The sequence below is a fragment of the Cherax quadricarinatus genome, chromosome 66, assembly GCF_038502225.1.
Source record: "Cherax quadricarinatus isolate ZL_2023a chromosome 66, ASM3850222v1, whole genome shotgun sequence".
NCBI classification, from domain to species: domain Eukaryota; kingdom Metazoa; phylum Arthropoda; class Malacostraca; order Decapoda; family Parastacidae; genus Cherax; species Cherax quadricarinatus.
In genome coordinates, this window is record NC_091357.1 from 13,554,094 (window position 1) to 13,565,798 (window position 11,705).

The 11,705-nt window shown below is 40.6% G+C and overlaps 1 protein-coding gene across 4 annotated transcripts in view; it reads left to right on the forward strand.

Moving 5' to 3' along the window:
• LOC128704087 (uncharacterized) overlaps positions 1-11,705 on the forward strand; it is a 111,824-nt gene that overhangs the window by 98,668 nt on the left and 1,451 nt on the right. For all 4 annotated transcript variants that reach the window (XM_070099098.1, XM_070099100.1, XM_070099099.1 and 1 more), the window contains 5 exons: positions 5,539-5,741; positions 6,606-6,720; positions 8,615-8,787; positions 9,120-9,356; positions 10,219-10,317. In XM_070099098.1, coding sequence (XP_069955199.1) covers positions 5,539-5,741; positions 6,606-6,720; positions 8,615-8,787; positions 9,120-9,356; positions 10,219-10,317 — 827 coding nt within the window. The remainder of the gene's footprint in view (positions 1-5,538; positions 5,742-6,605; positions 6,721-8,614; positions 8,788-9,119; positions 9,357-10,218; positions 10,318-11,705) is intronic.

Genomic DNA, 11,705 nt, shown 5'->3' on the forward strand with positions numbered 1-11,705 from the left:
ACGTCCCTACTTCAACACCTCAGTCTGATCTCACTTCTTCACGTTCTCTCTCACAAGCCTCAGTAGCGACGAGATCTCGTATGACACCTCCTACCCATCTTCCACCTCCTCATTTTACCTTCCCTGTCTCTGTACCTGGTTCTCCCCCTCTCATTGGCTCTGTTACAAGTGTAGAGGTTCACCACCCTCCTCGTACTGTACCTTCCTCCCCTGTTCCCTCCCAAGTTTCTTCCTCTTCTGCCACCTCCCTCTTCTGTCCCCTTCCACGCTTCTCCAGTTCCCTCCACCCTTTCACCCCCCCTACCTTGGTAGAGTCCAATACAGTTCCAGTCTTTACTCATCCTCCCCCTACCATTTCCAGTATTGTCTCCCATATGACGTCTCTGAATTCCGAAACACTTGAAGCAATATATGAATATATTGCAGAGACCAAACCATCAATGGACACTGATCCACCCTCCTCTCCTTCTCTCTCCTCTGCTCCATCTGCGCAACTCCTTTCTTCACAGCGCACCGTTCCTTCACTGCTTGAACGTTTTCCACTGCCTCCGCATGTGGACTTTTCTAACCCCTCTAGTCCGTAGGAACCCTTACCTGCGGATTTCAGGTATCTTTATCATTGCCAATCATGGCCTATTTACAGTGGAATATACGCGGCCTCTCGGGTAATCGGGGTGAGCTTCAGATGTTACTCTCCCAGTTTTCCCCTGTTGGTGTTTGCTTACAGGAACCAAAATTACACTCTGCTGTTATCTCTCCCATCTCAGGCTATAATTTATTGTATTCTCCAAATCCTTTTCCTGATGGGACCTTTAATGAAAGTGTCCTTCTTCTAAGCACTGATATTCCGTACCATCAGCTATTTGTTCGTACTTCGCTGCATTACACAGCAGCCCGTATCTACTTGCATAGGTGGTATACGCTCTGTTCTTTATATCTCTCTCCTTCTCGAGCATTATCTATTCCGGATATTGCCTTTCTTGTTTCGTCATTACCACCACCGATTCTGTTACTTGGTGATTTTAATGCCCACCATTTCCTCTGGGGGGGTCTCACTGTGATTCCCGTGGCATTTAGTTAGAGGCTTTTCTTGCCACTCACCCCCTCCATGTTTTAAATACAGGTACTCACACCCATTTTGATCCTCGGACTCACACTCTCTCTTGCATCGATCTCTCAGTCTGCTCTTCCTCCGCCGCATTAGACTTCACTTGGTCTGTTCTCCCGGACTTACACGACAGCGATCATTTCCCAATCATTCTTACTTTCCCTTCATATTCACCACCTCTTCGCATCCCACGCTGGCAATTTGATCAGGCAAATTGGAACCTTTACTCACACCTAACTGTTTTTAGAGGGGTTCCTTCTTCGTCCTCCATCGATGAGCTTTTACACCTCTTCTCGTCCACCGTTTTAACCGCAGCTTCTCATTCTATACCCCAAACTTCAGGCAGGCATTCTCAGAAATGCGTGCCTTGGTGGTCTCCTGCTTGTGCTCGTGCAGTACGTTTGAAACGCGCTGCATGGGGCAGGTACCGGTACAATAGAACCACAGAGAGACTTCTTGATTTTAAGCAGAAGCGTGCGATCACACGCTAAACGCACTTGCTGGCGAGATTATGTCTCCACCATCACCTCTGCTTCCTCTATGAGTGCAGTCTGGAAAAAAGTACGAAAACTGAGTGGTAAATATTCTCCTGACCCGGCTCCTGTTCTGCGGGTTGCCGGTGTTGAAATAGCAAACTCACTGGTCTACTATATCAATCATCTGGTCTGTATTTCTCAGGGACTCCATCTATGCCCCTCATTTCTTTCCTCAAAGTCTGCCAGAGAGTTAGCACCCTTGGACTTTTCTTCTCTCAGAGAAGAACAGTATAATGTGCTTTTTACACTTCAAGAACTGGAGGCAACACTCTCAGCTTGCCGATCATCGGCAGCTGGGCCCAACGACATTCATATTCGTATGCTACAACATTTACATCAGTCAGCCCTTGCAGTCCTATTACGCCTTTACAATCTTATTTGGTCACAAGGAGTTCTTCCACAGCTGTGGAAATCCGCCATTGTTCTCCCTTTCCGCAAATCAGGCACTACGGGACATGAAACCTCCCACTATCGTCCCATTGCTCTTACCAGTGCAGTTTGCAAAGTGATGGAACGCCTAATAAATAGACGTTTAGTGTGGTATTTAGAGACACACAACAGTCTCTTCACGCGTCAATATGGCTTTCGTAAGGGACGTTCTACCATAGACCCCTTACTATGCTTGGATACGTATGTTCGTAATGCCTTTGCGAATAACCACTCAGTTATTGCCATATTTTTTGACCTTGAGAAGGCATATGACACAACTTGGAGGTATAATATTTTGGCCCAAGCACACTTCCTAGGCCTTCGAGGCAATCTGGCATCCTTCCTTAAGAACTTTTTAACTGACAGGCATTTCCGTGTTCGGGTTAATAATGTGCTCTCCCCGGACTTTATCCAAGCTGAAGGTGTCCCCCAGGGATGTGTTCTGAGCACAACACTTTTTCTCCTTGCTATTAATGATTTGGCCTCTAGTCTTCCATCAAATATTTGGTCATCACTCTATGTTGATGACTTCGCTATTGCCTGTGCAGGCGCTGACTGTCACCTCATTACAGTTTCTCTCCAGCATGCAGTCGACCGTGTTTCCAATTGGGCCACCACACGTGGGTTTAAATTTTCCAGCACTAAAACCCACCAAATTACTTTCACTAGACGCTCTGTCATCTCCGATCATCCTTTGTACCTCTATGGCTCCCGTATCCCTGAACGTGATACAGTCAAGTTTCTGGGCCTCCTCTTTGATCGTAGGTTATCCTGGAAACCTCACATTACCTCTCTGAAGGGAATTTGCCACAGCCGGCTGAACCTTCTTAAAACCCTTGCTCATCTTTCATGGGGAGCTGATCGTCGAACCCTCCTTCGCCTACATTCCACCCTTATTTTATCGAAACTTGATTATGGTGACCAGATCTATTCAGCGGCATCTCCTGCTACTCTCTTTAGCCTTAACCCCATTCATCACCAAGGATTACGTTTATGCCTTGGTGCTTTTCGCTCTTCCCCTGTCGAGAGCCTCTATGCAGAAGCGAACTTTCCATCCTTATCTGATCGCCGTGATGCCCATTGCCTTCGCTACTATGTACGCTCTCATGATCTCCGCAATCCTTCCATTTATAGAATGGTCACTGATATTAGTAGACATTCTTTATTTGTTTGCCGCCCCTGTTTACTCCGTCCCTTCTCTCTTCGCCTTCATTCGCTCTTGTCTTCTCTTCAATTACCACCTTTCTATGTTCATGTAGCATCTCACTTTTCCCTACCCCCCTGGGAAGTTCCAGCTGTTCGAGTCTGTTCTTTCTCTCTCCCTTGCTTGAAAGCCCAACTGTCTACGGTCGCTTCCCGCTCTCTTTTTCTTGACCACTTTCACTCTCATTCTCATGCCATTGCTGTGTACACAGATGGCTCTAAGTCTTCTGACGGCGTACGATTTGCAGCAGTGTTTCCGGACAGCGTCGTACGAGGGCATTTACTATCTTCGGCTAGTATTTTTACTGCTGAATTGTATGCCATCCTTGCAGCACTTATCCATATTGCATCTATGCCTGTGTCATCATTTGTGGTTGTCTCAGACTCCCTTAGTGCTTTACAGGCTATACAGAAATTTGATACACCTCATCCCATAGTCCTCCGTATCCAACTTTGGCTACGCCGCATCTTTACCAAGCATAAAGATATTGTTTTTTGTTGGGTCCCTGGTCATGTTGACGTACAGGGCAATGAACAGGCAGACACTGCTGCGCGGTCAGCAGTACATGACCTACCAGTTTCATGTAGAGGTATTCCATTTACGGACTATTTTGCTGCAATATCTTCCCACCTTCACACCCGTTGGCAACACCTTTGGTCTACTATGCTCGGCAACAAACTTCAGTCTATTAAACCAAGTATAGGTTACTGGCCATCTTCTTATCACCAGTGTCGAGGTTGGGAGACTACTCTCTCCCGTCTTCGCATTGGCCATACTCGTCTTACTCATGGATATCTCATGGAGAGGCGCCCTGCTCCTCTCTGTGAGAATTGCCAAGTTCCATTATCAGTCAGCCACATTCTGTTGGACTGCCCACTTTATCAACGAGCACGCAGAATTTACCTCCGTCGCCGTCTTCGCTCCGCTGCTCTCTCTTTACCTTCCCTTCTCGCTGATGGACCCACCTTTCATCCGGACTCTCTCATTGACTTTTTGACAACAACTGACTTACTTCACAAATTCTGATACCTTCAGCCCTTTCTACTTCAATCTCTTGCTACCCTCTACCCCCGTACTATCCCCTGCCCCGCTGTTTTCTGTAACCTACTGATCATCCCTCCTCCCTTCTGCCATCCAATACACTCGCTTCCTTCCCTACCCTGCAGCGCTGTATAGCCCTTGTGGCTTAGCGCTTCTTTTTGATTATAATAATAATCAGAACCGAACTCTGTCGTAAGTCGGATGGTAAGTGTATATGTATTTATAATTGTTTTGTGTTTGTAAAACTATAGGTATTCTTTTTTTTTTTTTTTTTTTTTTGAGTGTCTGGAACGGGTTAATTGGATTTACATTATTTCCTATGGGAAATGTTGCTTTGACTTTCGAACAATTTGAGTTTCGGCCGAGCTTCTGGGACGGATTACGGCCAAAATTTGAGGTTCCACTGTATTAACTTGTCCACGTCAGTGATTCGCTGAACAGCAAGACTGAGTTCTACAGCTAGAGAATATACTTTACATCTGCTTTCTGTCATTATATTTGCAAATTTCAGTCTACCCATAATTGTAGTCTACCTTCAGCATGCCTCTACCTTCAGTCCATCTCCAGTCTGTTTTATCTGCTGCCTTAGGTCTACATTCACTCTACTTCCACCTTTAGTTTACATTAAATCTGTATCATTAATGTTGGTAGAATTACCAACTTGACAAGGCTCTTGGAGAGCGAAACATTGCCATAATAAAATGTCACATTAGTCGCACCTGTGCCCTTTTACCTACATTAAATCTGTTTCTGCCTTCAGTCTACATTCGATCCACTTATGCCTTCAGTCTGTTTTTAATCAGTTATTTTCAGTTCACCTTCATTCTACTGCCTACAGTCTACTTGCATCTAGTTCTGCTTTTAATATATATTATCTGCTTCTACTTACAGTCTATTTCTACCTTTAGTATACATTGTCGGCTTCTGCCCTCAATCTGTTTCTACCTTTAGTATACATTGTCAACTCCTGCCCTCAGTCTTCTTTCACTTCTACCTTTAGTATACATTGTCTACTTCCACCTGCAGTCTACTTTCACTCTACTTCTACCTTTAGTATACATTGCCTACTTCTACCTTCAGCCTTCTTCCAATCTACTTTGTTCAGTCTGTTTTTAATCAGGTACTTGTTCAGTATTGTACAATAGATTATGTACCCTATGTACACCATGGTTTATTAGGAGAAAGTGTTGATGTTTGTAGTAACTTCACTCTTCTTCCAGGGAAGCAGACCTTTCAGTTCAAGGCTGGAGACCTTGTGTGGTCCATGCAGAGGGGTGCATGGTGGCCCTCCTATGTGGAACAGGTTTACACACACAGCAAGAAAGCTTCCGTCTATTTAATTGGAAGTAAGCAAGAGGCCGATCCAAAAGTGGACTTCAGCAAAATCAAGGGTTTTAATTATGGTGAAATTCCTTCGTATGTGGTGAGTAAATGGCATCCATTGTTTACTATGAGATTTGTGCACAGTTTAAAAGGTATCCATTGTTTACTGTGAAATTCATGCAGAGTTTAAATATTTAATCATACATTGTTTACTAGTTTAAATGGCATCCATTGTTTACTTGGAGATTCATGAAGTATCTGCCAAGAGTGAAAGAGAGGGAGATAGACAGACAGACAGATAGATTTAGATTGGACTAAGCTGCTGAAGCAGCTAGTTTACTGTGCACACAATATCCATTATGTGGAGGATAGCACAAGAGCATATGGATACACCAAAGGCCTTGAAACCAGGCCCCAAAAGGGTTTACAGGAGTACATCTGGATTTTTGTCTACAGTTCACTTATCTGTTGAAAGCATATTGAGGAAACTTGCTTAATATATTTAGTACCTTATTTTCATTAATAAGATATCTTGACATATCACACAGGTTAATACTGTTTATCTCTAAATTCCTCAATAAATGGACAATGAAACACCTAGTATTCAAGATAGTGACCATAGGGTTGGCCCACATACTTTGCATTTGGTTAATGAGTGAGTGTGAGAGAGAAAAAAAATGTGTGTGTGTGTGTACTCTCCTAATTGTGGTTGCAGGGGTCAATTCATAGTTCATTTTGTGTTTGTGTATGTCTGTCTCATGCATGCACTCACCTATATGTGGTTGCAGGGAATGAATCTCAGTTCCTGACCCACATAACTGCTGATACCAATACTTCGTCACATTCTTAAAAATATAAATATATGTACATACGTGTATATACGTGTGTGTATAATATATATAAATAAGACAACTGTATATAATGACATTGTTTTTAAATATTTATAACAAGCATTTTCTTTCAGGACCGTAGTACAAATGGTCTTAGTGCAGCTCTCCACCTTACAGAATCATACTGCCAATTACAGAAGCATGGAAACAACATTTCAGTTCAAGATTTTTTCAGTTTGCCACCTGAAGGTACATAAACTGTTTGCTTTTTCACGTAGTGAATATGATTACAATGACAAGTGAGTAAGAAATTTGTGAAATAACCTATTTGTAATTTTAGAAGTTAGTCAAGTCTAGCTAACCAGGTCCTAGGTCCTAGACATCACCGCTCCTCCTTCAGAGTGCAAGCACTCTGAAGGAGGGTAGGCAATGTCGTCATCCAAAGGTTCATCTAAACTATCATGTTAATGTATTTCTGGCAAGACAGTGGTTGAATGTGTGATGGTGACAGACAACCAAGATAAGATGATGAAGTAGAAGACAATCAAGGATAACGAAGAGGTAGAAGACATAAAACGATAGGTGAAGAGGTAGGAGACATCCAAGGCTAGGTGAACATCAAGGTCAGATGAAGAGGAAGGAGACAAGGTCAAATGAATAGGTAGGAGACAACTGAGGTCAAGTGATTTTATAAAAAAAAAAAAAAAGGTCAGGTCAAGTCACAGGTAAGGGTGTTTAGAAGATAACAGCATTTGATAATGTACCTATAAAAGTGAACAACAGCTGTCTCAAAACTGAGACTTTAGATCCAAGTTAGGGTTTATCTCTGGATTAGCTGCAAATTGTTCCTGTCACAGTACTGTGACTTTTACTTTATGTAGGTAAAATGGTTGTAAATAGGTTTATAACAGGCTTTGTGTGTTTACTACCCATTTTGATAAACATTCCTAGGGAAACAAGGCATCATAAATGTAGGTAGAATCCATTAATTTTTTTATATGCCTTTCCACTCTTGTGTCATACAATTGCAATCTCCTTCCATCTTATCTTAATTGTCTCTTTGCCCTTTTTCACACATGCATTCTTGTAACAAAATTTCCTTTTGTTTTTCTGATTTTGGTTACAAAGGTTGATACAGCAGATGGTCCTCAGGAGAAAAAAGGAAGAGAGATATGTACAGTACAGTGGTACTTTGACTTACAAGTGCCCCAACTTACAAGTTTTCCGAGTTACGAGCCGTCGCTTGGTCGATTTTTTGCTTTGAGTTACAAGCCAAAATCTGAGTTACAAGGGAGCTTCAGATGTGCCGCCATTAGTTGGCGCAGCGAACACCACAATATCTGCCCAGCATCCCAGCATTTTGTGCTTTTTGTGCAGTATTTTGCCAAATTTCTTTTTTCTAACCATGGGTCCTAAGAAAGTAAGTGCAAAGGATAGTGCTGAGAAGAAGGGGATGATGTCCATTGAATTAAAGTATGAAATCATAGAAAAGCAGAAGAAAATCACTTGTGTTTCAGTGTTATACTTATGAAACTAGTGATCTAGTGCAGTTAGCCACACAAACACTCTGTTTTCTCTTATATTAAGAGCTCAGAAGGGCAAGAATGGGAAGATATGGACAGTGATAATTTTTTTTTACCTTGGGAGTGACTGCCATCACTCTTCACATAATGACATATTTTATCCATTCTAGAGTATATATCATGTTTTTATGTTATTTATATTGTTTATTATGTCATATTAGATCAATTGTGATGGATAAATAAGCCGTAGAGTTGATATTAGTGTTGAAGTATTTTCTCCTGCCTCCCGAGAGCCAGGAATTCTGCTGGAACGGATTAATGGCATTTCAGTTAATCTCAATGAGGAAAATTGATTTGATATACGGGCAAATTGAGTTACGAGCTCGGTCACGGAATAAATTAAATTCGAAAGTCAAGGTACCACTGTATTTTCAACGACACCATATACATGTACATACAATTTTTTTTTGCACATTACTTTTTAGCATTATCCGTTTAGGTGCCAGATCAAACATGACCGCCCAATAGTGTGAATTGCTGAATAACCAGTCTTCGAATTATCGATGATTTGCTGTGTTAATGTAGAATAACACGGCCATCATAATTTTTTTTTCCCACAGATCAAGATGCCCTTATCATTGTGAGTCTGACACCTAAAGAAGATCCATATTTAGCTTCATCAGGCATGAAAAGGAAATGTGACGATTTTGATGAATGGTCACAAAACTCAAGCTCATATTATGAAATGGAAAGTCCAGGCAGCGATGTTCTTATTTATAGATCAGATGATGAGGTAAGTGTTGATAGAGAAATGTTGCCATGTGTAGTGTGATTATAAGGTATTCCCAGCAGACACAATAGTTTTTGGTCTTGTTTATTTGTTTTATCTGTTTGGGTGGCATCTTGTTGATTACGTCTTAACAATTATTTGAAACTAAAAAATTATTTATATGCAAAACACAGAGCTTATAATTGAAACAAGTAACTTTAATCAAACAAAGAAATTTATGCTTTTTGTTTTTTTATTTTGCCTGCCCCCCACAGTATGATAAATGCTTAGGCTGAAATTGGAAAGCTGTCTTTTTTGTTTTTAAATACAAGTTTAATTGTTTAAAAATTCTTCAGATTTCTTTATCTTCAAGAGATAGGAAAAAGTTGAAGAGTGCCATGAAAGCAAGAAGAAGAGACAATGAAAAATTGTTAAAATTTATACAATCCCCATCATGCGTGAATCACTTGTGGCAAATATTCAACGGAGAGAAGACCTGTGAGAGGAATGATTTGTATCAAGATGAATTAACAAGAAGAACACTTCTTTGGTCAGGGATTGGGCCATTTCAGTTAGATAAAAATGATGAACAGGTATGTATTCATGGAGAAGTATTGTACACCTTACCTGTACACTGGTGAACCTGAAATTGCAGATTGATCAATGTACTTTTGAAGATATATTAACTTATGAATATGAAAGGGAAAGAAAAGGAACAAGTGAAAAAAAATTTACAGTGAGCTAAATTTTTGGTGTAAAAAGTCATGATAAATATTACTTGTATACATATAATGGTAATTAATGTAGATTTATAAGAAATTCAGCTATTCACCCTCAATGAACTAACATGGAAGTGGGTGGCCGATAATGACAGTTGTAGGAGACATGGATGGGATTTTGCAGTAATCTTCAGTAATCATAATAATAAGTAACAATTCTGTAGCAGATTGTTTTGCAGTGATCATAACAAACAGACTTCATTGTTTCCAAATCAATTGACTTGGCAAATTTTGTCCTTCATTTCCAAAGTCTGCTGAGTCAGTGTTTATTAAATCAAGGGTTTACTGTATTTAATGTCACTGAAGGACACTTAACCCTTAAACTGTCCAAACATAAATCTACGTTTGCACGCGTAGCACTCCGAACATAGATCTACGTTCGATTTTACATTGTTTCTTATGTAAAAAAAATGTAGATCTACGTTCGGAGGGCTACGCGTGCGAACATAGATCTACGTTTGGACAGTTTAAGGGTTAATCCAAGGGAATGGACCTGCCCTTCCCATATTTGGATCAAACCTGATTACCTCTCATTTCACAGGTTCTGTATGACTCACATGGGTTTAGCACTTCCTCTTGACTATAATTAAATATAACTGTTTCTGAATTATTGAATGAAAGTACAGCATTATAATACATAATTTTTAATTCTCCTCTCCATGATTTTACATTGCAGATTTTGGCTGTAATTGATTTCCTGAGCATAGAGCTAGAGAAAAAGAGGCCAGATTTCCACCAGATTCATGATTATGTGGTAAAAGTGTGGATGCCAGAGGTAAAGTCTATTATGCTGCACTTCTCTTTACACCTTACTTTACTTGGTCTAATCTAATTCCAATATGATCATAGGTGTTTCTTTTTTGGGTTACCCTGCTGTGGTGGGAGATGACCAGTGTGTTAAAAAAAAATTATTATAATTCTTAAATTGATAAACCTACCACAATTGTTTTTAGGCAAATGAAAAATTAAACAAAAAATATACTGTATACAAATAAATTATTGAACATAAGAATAGAAGAATTTGGAGGAAATATAGATGTATTTAGACACTTGAAGATGGAAGGGCAATTCCTGCACTCTGAAGGAGGGATGGATTTTGCAATTAAGAGAGTAATCTGAATTGTGATGTCAATGACTGGGTGAATGGTGGCAAGTGTGTTTTCTTTGGATTGCCCAGTCTTAATGGGAGACAACCGTTGAGATAAAAACACAGAGGAGTGATAATCAAAAGTCTAGACATTTAAAGATTGGATATCAGATTGGAGGGAGAGAGTATGGAAGAGGTGAATGTACATATGTAGATATTTGAGAGTGGACATGTCGGCAGATGGGGTCTTTGAATGATGAGGTGAATAATAGAATTGATGACAGGAAAAAGATTGGTGGTGCACTGCGTGTTGAAGCATCTGTGAAAAGAAATAAGTTTATCTTTAGAGGCAACAAAGGAATGTACCAAAGTGGAGTTGAATTAACATGTTTACATGGATCTGAGGCACAGCTTTAAACATTGCAGTAAGGTAGAGCCTAGAGACAAAGTTTCATAATTGAGAGCAATTTCCTTTCAACGTACTAGCCGTATCTCACCGAGGTAGGGTGGCCCAAAAGGAAAAACGAAAGTTTCTCCTTTCACATTTAGTAATATATACAGGAGAAAGGGTTACTAGCCCCTTGCTCCCGGCATCTTACGGCACGCATGGTCTACGGAGGAAGAATTCTGTTCCACTTCCCCATGGAGATAAGAGGAAATAAACAAGAACAAGAACTAGAAATAAAATAGAAGAAAACCCAGAGGGGTATGTATATATATGCTTGTACATGTATGCGTACTGTGACTCAAGTGTAAGTAGAAGTAGCAAGAGGTACCTGAAATCTTGCATGTTTAAGAGACAGAAAAAAGACACCAGCAATCCTACCATCATGTAAAACAGTTACAGGTTTCTGTTTTACACCCGCTTGGCAGGACGGTAGTACCTCCCTGGGCGGCTGCTGTCTACCAACCTACTACCTACAATTGAGAGCAATGTATGTTGTGAATACATGTATTATGTAAAGAATTCGGCATGTAGAAATTAGAAGGTAGTGTGTGATCACCAAAGGTATTTTTTCACAGAGAACTGAGGAGGGGTTGTTGAGATGGTTTGAGCATTTAGAGAGGATGAAGCA